Source organism: Canis lupus, chromosome 18 (genome assembly GCF_011100685.1).
Source record: "Canis lupus familiaris isolate Mischka breed German Shepherd chromosome 18, alternate assembly UU_Cfam_GSD_1.0, whole genome shotgun sequence".
Taxonomy (NCBI): Eukaryota; Metazoa; Chordata; class Mammalia; order Carnivora; family Canidae; genus Canis; species Canis lupus.
In genome coordinates, this window is record NC_049239.1 from 50155192 (window position 1) to 50167759 (window position 12568).

Below are 12568 nucleotides of genomic sequence, written 5' to 3' on the forward strand. Positions count from 1 at the left end.
TTAGTAGAGGATATGTTCATTTTGAGTTAGAAATTTATAAATAGTTCCCAAATTTCTGATAGTTTCACTAGAACTGGTTTTACAAAATAATTCATTTGTGAGTGTAAGTAAAGTTTTTTGCCTTAATGATAGCTGTTATCTGGACAAGTCGAGAGTATTGGAGCCTCTACTAGAATATATCCAGACATGTGCAGTGTATTCATACTAGTGAAATTCAGTCACAATATGTGATTGACAGAGTGATATTTTAGTATTTAAGTCCAAAAAAAAATATTAGTTAACTGGATGAGATGCAAGGTTATGAATTTGCTCCAATTTGGATGGATCATTAGTCCTCATTGAGTTGCAATTATGTAGGAGTAGATCTTAGTCTCTATTCCATGAACTAGGCTGAAGTGTGCTGCTAAGATGATTTATTGGCGAACTTTTCCTAATTCTCAGGAAAAAAATTAGGTCAATAGGTATAATTTCCTCATTAAATTTTGGCCTCTGTTCTTTGCCCTAACAAATGATCAAGTGAATGAGTAACAGAGAACAGTAGTTCTCACACTGGAATTTACATCAAAACCATGTGGAGGGCTTACTAAGAACGAATGGCTGGACTTCATCCTGGCTTTTCTACTTTTAATCTCTGAGTGAAAATCATGGTTGGGATTCGGGATTCTCTGTGGAGAGATGGCATGCTATTTCTTTTCTCTCTTAATTCTCTCTAAAGCCATGTTGCTCTTTTCTATTCCATGTAGTTCTATTTTATGTCTCACTGTTGAGGGTATTGGGACTCCTGAGTCCTGAAAACACTTCAGTCATTCTCCATAAACTGTGTGCTCTGGGAGGGCATTCTTAAGATCACTTCCTCCAGGACCAAGAGCACTTTACCTGTTGCTTGTCCTTCTCTGGAGGTGTGGAGCTGGGGGTTTCCGCAGAAAGCAGAAGGGAAGCATAGGGAGGTGGCTGCCAGTAGCCACAGCACAGCCGTGCCCGGGCAGGGGCTTTGCTTGCTGCCTTTAGCAGCACAGGCATCTTGAGAAAGAAGAGGACTTGAAGAAGTCAGGTTATAACTTTAGTATTTTACAGTTTACTTTTTTTAAATTTTTTATTTATTTATGATAGTCACAGAGAGAGAGAGAGAGAGAGAGGCAGAGACATAGGCAGAGGGAGAAGCAGGCTCCATGCACCGGGAGCCCGACGTGGGATTCGATCCCAGGTCTCCAGGATCGCGCCCTGGGCCAAAGGCAGGCGCCAAACCGCTGTGCCACCCAGGGATCCCGTATTTTACAGTTTAAAACAATACAAAAAGTAGTTCTGGGGTGCCTGGGTGGCTCAGTCGGTTAAGCATACAACTCTTAGTTTCGGCTCATGTCCCAATCTCAGCTCAGGATCATGGGATCTAGCCCTACCTTGGTCTCTGTGTTGGGGGTGGGGGGGGAGTCTGCTTTGGATCCTTTGTCCCTCCTCCCACTTGGACACATGTGTTCTCACTCTAAAGTAAATAAAGCTTTCAAAAGAATTAGTGTTTTGTAATTTTGTTGGATATCATTAAAGGTACAACTAGGTGTACATTTCTAGAAGTACTTTAAAATAATGTATCATTGGTGTTTTTCTGTGTGTTTGTAAAAATGCAAGGGAAATTGGCCTTTGTGGGGGGTAGTGAGAGACCCTGAGGCCCCAGTAAGGTTCTCCTTACTCTGCTGGAGCCTGGTCGTGTGGCCCTGGGCAGGGCGCCTCTCAGCTTCTGTGTTGGTTTCATCTGCAAATTGAAGGAGTTGTACTAAGATCTTAAAGTTCCTTTAGCTCTGAAGTTCTGTGTTTTTTGCACTTTCTTATCCTGGAGCCCTTTTAGTCTGATTTATACTAAGGCATAATTCCATAATGAGGTGATGCCATGGACATCCCTGTTCTTGCTCCATTACCAGCAAAATGTAATCCATCATAATGTAATCTATCATACCCTTACTTCCAAAGGTCCTTATGAATTACAAGCACCCTCATTATCCAAATCATTCAGTTCCCAAATTCAGTTGACTAAAATTCAGATGGTGAGGGATATCTCTATATTAGCAAATGTAATTTCTCAGTTTTTGTTGCTATTGTAAAGGCTGACCCATGGTAATGGGTGATACTTTGATATTTGAATATCAGTCCCCAAAATACCTTGACTGTTGACTTCAAAATAACAACAAAAGACAAAGCTGGAGCAGCCTGGGTGGCTCAGCAGTTTAGTGCCACCTTCAGCCCCGGATGTGGTTCTGGAGACTCGGGATTGAGTCCTGCATCAGGCTCCCTGCATGGAGTGTCTCTGCCTCTCTCTCTCTCTCTCTCTCTCTCTCTCTCTCTCTGTCTCTCATGAATAAATTAAAAAAAAAAAAAAAGACAAAGCTGTTGTGGACAAAGCTTAACTTAGATACTTTTTCTTAAGCTTTCCTTAGAGAGGACTTCCTTGTAGTTTGTTTGCTCACAATTTTTTTTTTTTTTAAGATTTTATTTATTCATGAGAGAGAGAGGCAGAGACATAGGCAGAGGGAGAAGCAGGCTCTATGCAGGGGAGGCCGATGCAGAACTGAAGCTCAACAGATGAGCTACCCAGGTGTCCCTGTTTACTCACAGTTAGTAAACTGTTACCAAAACATATCTTTTGAGCAGAATGTTGCTGTACGTGAATACAGGCCATAACAAGGTGCAAAAGGAATCTTATTGGTAACTGAGAGAGAAGTGCTTGCTAAGCTCTTACTGTTTACCAGTCTCTATTCACAGCACAAAGTGCCTGTCAGAGTGAGCTCCCTCCCTGCAAGTGGGGAGGGCTGCTGTAGACCTCAGCATGACACTGGATGGCCTGGGGTGCCAAGTGGTTTTTAAAGAGTGGAAACATTAGTTATTAAATTGCCTCCTCCCCAAAAGGCTTTATTAGATACATATGGAGTGAGGTTCGGTCCTTGGCTGCCACCTTCCTCGTTTGCTGAGGTGTCGTTCAGCTCCTCTCTCTTCCTCTTGGTGCTAATGTGTGTCTCCATCCTTTCCTCAGTGAACTTGAGGGTTAGCTTGTCCTTGGAGACCTTGAGCAGCACCTTGGTGCGCCTCGGGTCGCATCCCACATGGACTTGGTGTGCCGGGTGGGGTGCCCAAGGCGCCAGTGGCACAGCTGGGCCTGGGCTGCTCCTGTTCTTCTGACTCTTGCTGGGTGCTGCGTGACCCCCCACCCCCACCCCAGTCAGGGATGTGCAGAGCTCCCACCACCAAAGACTTGGAATACTTTGTATCTTTCTCAAGGGTCTGGGTAGTATGGTCTTTTATGTATTTATTTACCTCCTGGTTTTGTTTTCCATATTTTGTTTCTGTTAGGAGAGAACATTGGAATTATTCTCTAAGCTATCTGAAGAGAGCGACTCAATGCACCTGGGTCAGGCGGTCTGTGGGCATGAAGTGGTTGGGAGAATCCAAGAACATGGTGGTGAATGGCAGGAGGAGTGGAGGCAAGTTGTCTAATGACCATCAGCAGAGTCAATCAAAATTGCAGCACTCGGGAAAGGAGGCCGCGAAGGCTGGCAAACACGCAGTTGAGAGGAGGTCAAGCAGATGTATGTACACAGTGCAACTGTCTCTTTTCATTGTGATCTGGGTGGTAATTCTTTACAGTTTGTAACTTGTGTTCTGCCTTTATTGTTTTCAGAAAATTTGTTCATGTTCTCATACTTAACTTTTTTTACCCTTTGAAAGTTGACAATTCCTACTCTCATCTGACATGCACACTCTAGTTTAATGCTTAATATAATTAATTATGCTCTTATATCCATGACTTTAAGTTATGTTTTGTAGAATGTACATCTGAGAGTTTAGTCTGTTCTATAAAAAATATTAAAGTACTGCTGCTGGATTTCCTACAAGTTCAAACTATATTTTTTACATCTGATGTAAGTATGTCTTTCTTTGAAAACTTAGCAATATGAATAATCAAGTCAACTCTACAGAACAAGTGGAATTTAGGGCAACTTCCCAAATTGTTGCCATTTTTTCTATATATATGGGGTGAACAGTTGTTTATCCTGACACTGGAGCACTGGTGATAATGAGTAACTTTTTTACCTTGCTTACCTCTTGGTAAGAAGGAGGCTACTAGTTTTTTTTGTTTTTTTTTGTTTTTTTTTTAGATTTTATTTATTTATTCATGAGAGACACACAGAGAGAGAGAGAGAGAGAGAGATAGAGTCAGAGCGAGAAGCAGGCTCCACACAGGGAGCCCGATGTGGGACTTGATCCTGGGACTCCAGGATCACGCCCTGGGCTGAAGGCAGGCTCTAAACCACTGAGCTACCCAGGGATCCCTACTGTTCAGAGTTCAAGAAATAGTTCTCTTTTTTTCTTAATTTATTTGAGAGAGAGAGAGAAAGCATGTGCACGTGCATGAGTGGGGGGAGGGGTAGAGGGAGTGGGACTGTTTAAACACTCTCAGCCGAAGGGGGGCTCCATGCAGGGGCTGTATGCGGGGCTTGCCCCCAGAACCCTGAGATCATGACCTGAGCTTAACTGATTGAGCCACTCAGGTGCCCCAAGAAATAGCTCTTTTGAGAGCAGGAAAGTGCCCCAGGATAAGTGTGAACCTAAGTAGGCAGCTATATGAAGATAATCCAACAGTGGCCATATTAAGGAGGATAGTTTTCTCTGTTTTTGTTTCTCCTGGTTGATATAGTGCCACTACAAAATAGCCTTAGTTTGTGTTGTAGTTGGCCTGCCTTGAGTAGAGTTGAATTTGCCTGGGATTTGCAGCAGTTTCAGATAGATTGCACCAGTTCTGATTGATTACCTTCCTACCATTTAGAGGTTTAAGCAATTTATTGAGCCCAGGCTGCCCTTAACCTTTCTACATTAGAACAGGTCACTGTTTCTGTAAAAAAACTAGGCAGAAAGCCCTGCTTGGGATAAGAGTTAGGCAGAGAGCCCAAGACTGAATAGATCGTCCTCCTCATGGACACCTGCTCACTCTGGAGCATTGTGATGGGAACCTGAAGGAAATGAGAAACGTAGTGACCATAGCAAATGATATTGGCTCTAGTCAGTAAATTAGACCACTTTTTTTTTTTTTTTGGTTGTTTTTTTTGTTTTGTTTTTTCAAATACCTCTTGGCCTCCGTCTGTGCGTTGTTGAGCAAAAGGTCTTAAGTAGTTTAATTGTTGGAGGTACATAATGTAGAAGATGGTCATTACATATGCTACACTTTGCCAAGTATAGACCAATTCTGAGGGCAGGCTGGGAAAATCCAGAGAGTGTAAAGATGGACAGCATCACATTGAATGCCACTGGACAAGAATGGTACAAAGTGAGAGCTAACAATGAAGCAAAGTAGAGCTGTGCTCCGTTGTCAGTAAACTACAGTGACTTCACCTAACAACAGAGCCACCAAGTATGTGATGCAGAAACGGACAAAACTGAAGGGAAAAATAGATAATTCAGCAGTAATTTGAAGACTTCAGTTCCCCCACTTTCAATAATGAATCAGACAGCTAGACAGAAGATCAACAGGAAAGGAAAACTTAATACCCTAAACCAGTTCTTCCTGACAGATATCTATACAATGCTCCACCCAACAATAGCAGCATGCACAATCTTCTCAGGTGCGCATGGAACATTCTTCAGGGTAGACCATAGGCTAGGCCATGCAACAAGCCTCAATAAATGTTAAAGGATTGGAATCATACAGTGTATGTTCTCTGATTACAGTGGATTAAAATTAGAGATGAATAACCAGTGAGTTAAAGAAGAAATCCAAAGGAAATGAGAAAGTACTTCAAGATGATTGAAAATACTAACATACTAAATACAACATACTAAAACTTACAGGATGCAGCTAAAGCAATGCCTAGAGGGAAATGTATAGTTGTGAACACCCGTATTAAAAAAGAAGAAAGAGAACTCTTCATCAGTAACCTAACTTCTTACCTCAAAACACCAGAAAAAAAAAAAAAAAAAAAAAAACCCAAAGCAAGCAGAAGGAAAGAAATAATAGAGTAGAAATTTACAAAATATAAGGACACCAGAAACAGAAGGACAACAGAAAATCAGCAAAGCTAAAAGTGGACTCTTTGAAAAAAAATCAGCAAAATTGGCAAACCTTTACCCAAGACTAACCAGTTAAAAGAGAAGACTCAAGAATGAAAGATGACATTACTACTGCCTCACAGAAATAAAAAAGGTTACAACTCAGTATTCTGAACACCTGGATACCAACATGTTAGAAAACCTAGATTAAATAAACAAATTCCTAGAAAGTAACAAACTACCAAAACTGATTCAGGAAGTACAAAATCTGCATAAGCCTATAGCAAGTAAAAAGGTTGAATCAGTATTTTTTTTTTAAATACTGCTAAGAAAATCTCAAATCTAGATGGCTTTGTTGGTGAATACTGGCAGATATTTAAAGAAAAATTAACTCCAATCCTTTCCTGTTCCAAAAAACAGAAGGGAAGGGAGCACTTCCTCATTCAATGAGACCAGTATTATTCTGCCACCAAAACCAAAAACATCACATGGAAAAATACTCAAAAACTACAGACCAATATCTCTAGTAAATATGGATTAAAAAATCCTCACTAAAATACTCAAAAACCAAATCCCGCAAGAATAGGAAGAGTTCCTTTTTTTTTAAGATTTTATTTATTTATTCATGAGAGAGGCAGAGACATAGGCAGAGGCAGAAGCAGGCTTCCTGGGACCCTGATCTGGGACTCGATCCCAGGACTCCGGGATCACAACCTGAGCCGAAGGCAGACGCTCAAGCACTGAGCCACCCGGGTGTCCCACTTTGTCCCAAAGTGGGAAGGGTTCTGTAGCATAAGCAAGTGGGATTTAAGTGCAAAGTTGGCTTAATATCTGAAATTAATGTAATACTATCACATCAATAGCATGAAGGACAAAAACCTTATGATCATTCCAGTGGATACAGACACTGACAGGGTAAAAACACTCGACAAGCTGGGAATAGAAGGAAATTCTTCAACCCAACAAAGGAGGTCTACAAAAACCCATAGCTTATGCCCTATTTAGTGGTGAAAGATTTCCACTAAATGCTTTTCCCCTAAGATCAGAACAAGACAAGAATATCTGTTCTCACCACATCTATCAAGCCTTGTGCTAGAGGTTCTAACCACAGCAATTAGGCAAAAAAATTAACAAAAAGGCATCCAGATGGAAAAGGAAAAAGTAAAATAATCTCTTTTCAGATGATATGATTGTGTGTATAAAAAATTCTAAGGAATCCATTTAATTGTTGGAACTACTAAATGAGTTTAGCAGGATAGATCAGTATGCAAACAATAAAAGTATAGAACTTACACTGTGAAAACCTCAAGTCATTGTTGAAAGAAATAAGACCTAAATAAGTAGAAAGACATCCCATGTTCATTGATTAGAAGACAATACTGCTATGATGGCAATACTCCCCAAATGATCTACAGATTCAGCGCAGTCCCTATCAAAATCTCAATTGGCTTCTTTGCAGAAATTGGCAAAGCTGATCCTAAAATTCTTACAGAAATTCAAGGGACCCAGCGTAGCCAAAACAGTCTTGAAGAAGAACAAAGATGGCATACCCACACTTCTCATTTTCAAAACTTTAAAACTTCAGTGTTACATTGGTGTGTCGCTAGACCTATATCCATGGGATAGAATTGAGGGTCTGGAAATAAACCCTCATGTTTTCAGTCAGTTGATTTTTGACAGGGACGCCTGGGTGGCTCAGCAGTTGAGCATCTGCCTTGGGGTCAGGGCGTGATCCAAGGGTCCCGGAATCGAGTCCCACATCAGGGTCCTTGCATGGAGCCTACTTCTCCCTCTGCCTGTGTCTCTGCCTCTCTCTGTGTGTGTCTCTCATGAATAAATAAAATATTTTTTAAAAATTGATTTTGACAGGCATGCCAAGAAAATTAAGTGGGGAAAGAATGGTCTTTCAGTAAATGATGCTGGGAAAATGATATCCACATGCAGAAGGATGAAGTCGGACTCAACCTCACACTATGAGTGAAAAATTAACTCAAAATGGATCAAAAACGTTAATTATAAAACTCTTAGGAACAGATGTATACATTTTCATGACTTTGGATTAGGCAGTCGTTTCTTAAGACACTAAAAGCACAAGGAACAGAAGAAAAATGAAAAGATAAATTGAAATTCATTAAAGTTACAGACTTTTGTGCTTTAAGGAATAACATCAAGAACTGGAAAAGATAACTCACAGAAGGGGAAAAAAACATTTTCAAATCACATATCTAATAAAGGACTCATATTTAGAATATACAAGGAATTCTTACAAGTCAGCAGTAAAAAACAAACTGCAATTCAAAATGAGCAGGGGAATCTGAATAGACGTTTCTCCAAAGATACACAAATGGCCAGTACGTGAAAAGATGCTTGAAATCATTAGTCATCTGGGAAATGCAAATCAAAACCACAAACTACCACTTCATAACCGCTAGAATGTGTCAAACTAGAAGGACAGATGGTAGCAGGTGTTGGGGATGAGGTGGAGAATTTAGAAACAATCACACAACTGCTGGTTGGAATGTAAAATGGTGCGGCCACTTTGAAAAACAGTTTGGCAGTTTCTCAAAAGGTTAAACATGGAGTTACCGTATGACCTAGCACATTTATTATGTGCCTAAGAGAATTGAAAACCTAGGTATATACACAGAAACTTTTATATGAATGTTCATAGAAACATTGTTTGTAATAACCCAAAAGTTGAAACAGCCCAGTGTCCATCAGCTGATGAATGAACTGGCAAAATGTGATCTATCCAATGAAATATAATTTGACCATAATAAGGAATAAAGTACTTCTGTATGGTACCACATGGATGAACTTGAAAACATGCTGATTGAAAGGAGCCAATCACGGAAGACCTCATATCGTATAATTTCACCGATATGAAATTTTCAGACCAGGCAAATCCATAGAGACAGGGAGTAGATTAATGGTTGCCAGGGGCTGTGGGGAGGGAAAAGCAATAATGACTGCTCATGGATCTGGGATGTGTTTTGGGAGTGATGAAAATGTTCCAAAATTGATTGTGGTAATGGCTACACAGTTCTGTGGATATATTAAAAGCCATTGAACTGTATGCTTTAAATGAGTGAATCATATGGTATGTAAATTGCATTTCAATTAATAAAACAACTTGGATAGCTAAATGCAAATGATTTGATGGCAAAACATATACCTACCTTTTGATGGTAGAGATTCACATGTTTAGTATTTAATTTGTTTTTTTGAAAGAGTGTAGAAAGGGTTATGCCTCTCACTGTGTGTTTCGTTCTTCCACACCTTAGTTGTGAGAGGCTTAAAGTTAAACTGTTGGTGTAACTAAGTGGCTAAAAATTTTAGACTGTCATTGACCTACAGGGCAGGCTTTAGTAAGCCCTTGATGAAATTTCACCCAGACGAGTGTAGCCTTCCTTTCCTCTCTCCCACACTGTGTTTCTTCCACCACCAAACCCAATTACTTCAATTAGGTATCTCCAGCACTTCCCTGATTTTATCCATTTGTTCAAAAATCTGTTTCAAACAGGTTAGAAATCGCCCTGTCATTCTCTCTACTTTTCCCATTTCTGCTACCTAACTCTGTGATGATGGATGAGTTTCCTAACCTGTGTGCTCCTGTTACCAGCAAAGTGAGGATAGTTCTCATCCACCTGCCCAAAAGCAGGAAGGTGAAGTGAACTCCTTGGGACTCCGTTTGGTACTTGAGATCCACCCTTCTGGCACTTACTGCAGAGCGTTTCTTTGCTCCCCCGCAACTCTCCCCCAGTCTGTAATGGCACTTGATGCGGTCTTGCTATGGTAATGAGCATTCACTCATCCCCTGTTTTTCATCTTCCTTGAAGGTGTTTGAGCTCAAGATTCTTACACCTAGTGAGACTCTGTTCTTGGGAAACCTGATAATATCATCTAATCAAAATACTTTCCATATTATTGTATTTGGTTTTCTGTTTATGCAGCAGGTATCCAGTTCTTAATTAAACAGAGTGAAACAAGTGATTTCAATTTTTTAAAAAGATTTTATTCATTTATTCATGAGAGACACAGAGAATCAGAGATACAGGCAGAGGGAGGAGCAGGCCCGGGATCATGCCCTGAGCCGAAGGCAGACGGTCAACCACTGAGCCAACCAGGCATCCCAGTAATTTCAATTCTTAATTACCAACTTGAGAGGGCAGTGAAGCTAAAGGTTTTACAGGTAAATTTAAATTTAGTTTTCAATTTGGGTTACTTTTCTTTCATTTTCTTTTCACAGGTAATGGTAATTCAGGATTTGAAGGACAGAGTCGCTATGTACCATCTTCTGGAATGTCTGCCAAGGAACTCTGTGAAAATGATGACCTGGCGACCAGTTTGGTTCTTGATCCCTATTTAGGTTTTCAAACACACAAAATGAATACTAGGTAATTGTAAGTCTTTATCCTGATGTGGAGCAGATGATGATGTTGAATTTAAGGAAAGAGATGCTGATTTTACTTTTAGTCACAACTTAAAATGACATTAAAGGAAAGGTCTTTGCTGTAGAAGATTTTCTATATGTGAGCCAAGAAAAGCAACAAAAGCTTCTAAGGGTCTTGTCAGTTTTAATTCTGTGTTCTTATTTTATCTCAGGCTGTTTCTATTAAAATATAAAGCTGGAGGCATCTCATATTCTATTTTAAATGTTAATGATAGTTATCTTAGCTGAAAGAAAAACCTTGTGAAACCTTGAAAATGTATATGATTTTTTTTCTACTCAAAGTGGGTTACATCAGTGTTTTTTTCATGATTTTATTATAGACTTTCTTCTTTTAAATAATTGCAACTGTATATAAAGAATTTTGCCATCATGTTTAATCTTTGAGATTCAGCTAATCATTGTAAGAAAGAGAATATTTTTAAAGACATGCTTCTGTTCAGCACACAGATAAGAGATGTGTATGTGTTTTGAGTATCCCTCACCATCTTGTATAAAATAGTGTTACACTGCTTTTGAAATCTGTAATCCTTTTAAATTTTTTAATTCATATTCTCTTAAACATCATTCCTCCCCCAAAAAAGGCCCTTAGACAATTTCATAATTGCCACCAGACACTAAGTCAGAACATTACAACTTTTTTTACCTCCTGAGTGGCGAAGGGTTTTCAAGGCTAATGGAGTATAACTGCAGGGATTGAGAATGTAGAGCCGGTCTGGGCCACTAATCCCTCCTATGTTCCTCATACTTGGTGCTGGTGTTTTGTAGTTCCAAGGCCAGTGACCACACTAGAGGGATGTGACCACCAGGTGACTGGTCACTGATAGTTGGGGAGGGAGAGTGAGTAAAGGTGATTAGAGGAAAATCTTGTGCCATTTCCCCGTTTAATTCAGTCCCTTGCTAAAATTTAAAACAAGAGACTGTATGATTCATTTATCAGTATATTCTAAATCCAGAAAGAACAAATTCAGACAAAAATGAGACTCTTGGGGATCCCTGGGTGGAGCAGCGGTTTGGCGCCTGCCTTTGGCCCAGGGTGCGATCCTGGAGACCCGGGATCGAATCCCACGTCGGGCTCCCGGTGCATGGAGCCTGCTTCTCCCTCTGCCTATGTCTCTGCCTCTCTCTCTCTCTCTCTGTGTGTGTGTGTGTGTGTGTGTGTGACTATCATAAAAAAAATGAGACTTTTTTTTTGTTTTTTTGTTTAAGATTTTTATTTATTTGAGAGAGAGAGAGAGAATGAATGAATGAATGGGGACAGAGGGAGAGGGATGAGCAGGGAGCAGGAAGCAGGCAGCCTGAAGCAGGGCTCCATCCCAGGACCCTAGGACCATGACCTGAGCCAAAGGCAGACGCTTCACTGACTGAGCCACCCAGGCACCCCGAGTCTTTGGTACTTTCATGTGATTTCCTGTCATCATAGATCTACCCTTGCTAAAATGAAGTGACAAGTTTGAGTGGATTTGAGAACTTATTTAAATAGCTCCCTGCCATCAGAGGGATGCCTTTTTTTAAGTAGGCAGCTGGGAGGCTGTTGTCTGGAAGATTAGCAGGATTGGTTGTTCTAGTATCCAATTAAAATCTGGATTGCATTATTTTAAGTCCATTTCCCTTCTTTCCCCAGTGAGGCCCACTCTCATTCTCCTAGAAGGTCCTAATAATATTTAAGAAATGTGACTCACTTTCACATAACAGTCTTAGATATTCAGAGTATTACTACAAAGGCCCATAATTATGACCTGGAATCATGAAGAAAGAGGTTCTGTTCTTTACGCCTGTATATTGAAATATAGAAGCGTACAAGTCATCTTAGAAAGTACTGCATCAAAATTAAAGCAGAAGTTTCACTGGTTTAGGAAAGAACTCCTATGTATTCAATCTCCCCTTCCCCTGTCATTCTTTGTTTCAAGAGTTGAGCAGTTACCTGTTACTGGCTTCTGCAATAGGAAACAACTCATATGTTTAAATAAAAGTCCTCCTTGACAACAGCTTCCCATAATTAGCTTACGTGTGAGTCACTTGGGGAGTTTAAGATGCATGTTCTGATTCAGTAGCTGTGGGCTGGGGCCTGAGATGTTCCATTTGTAACAA

At 40.3% G+C, this 12568-nt stretch overlaps 1 protein-coding gene across 7 annotated transcripts in view; it reads left to right on the forward strand.

The window, feature by feature from the left end:
- Positions 1–12568, forward strand: part of KMT5B (lysine methyltransferase 5B) — a 55765-nt gene that overhangs the window by 16299 nt on the left and 26898 nt on the right. For 6 of the 7 annotated variants that reach the window (XM_038563706.1, XM_038563704.1, XM_038563703.1 and 3 more), the window contains 2 exons: positions 3337–3572; positions 10277–10424. In XM_038563706.1, coding sequence (XP_038419634.1) covers positions 3413–3572; positions 10277–10424 — 308 coding nt within the window. In that variant the 5' untranslated portion in view covers positions 3337–3412. Of the gene's footprint in view, positions 1–3336; positions 3573–10276; positions 10425–12568 lie in introns of those variants that run through there. The other variant, XM_038563707.1, reaches the window with a different exon arrangement.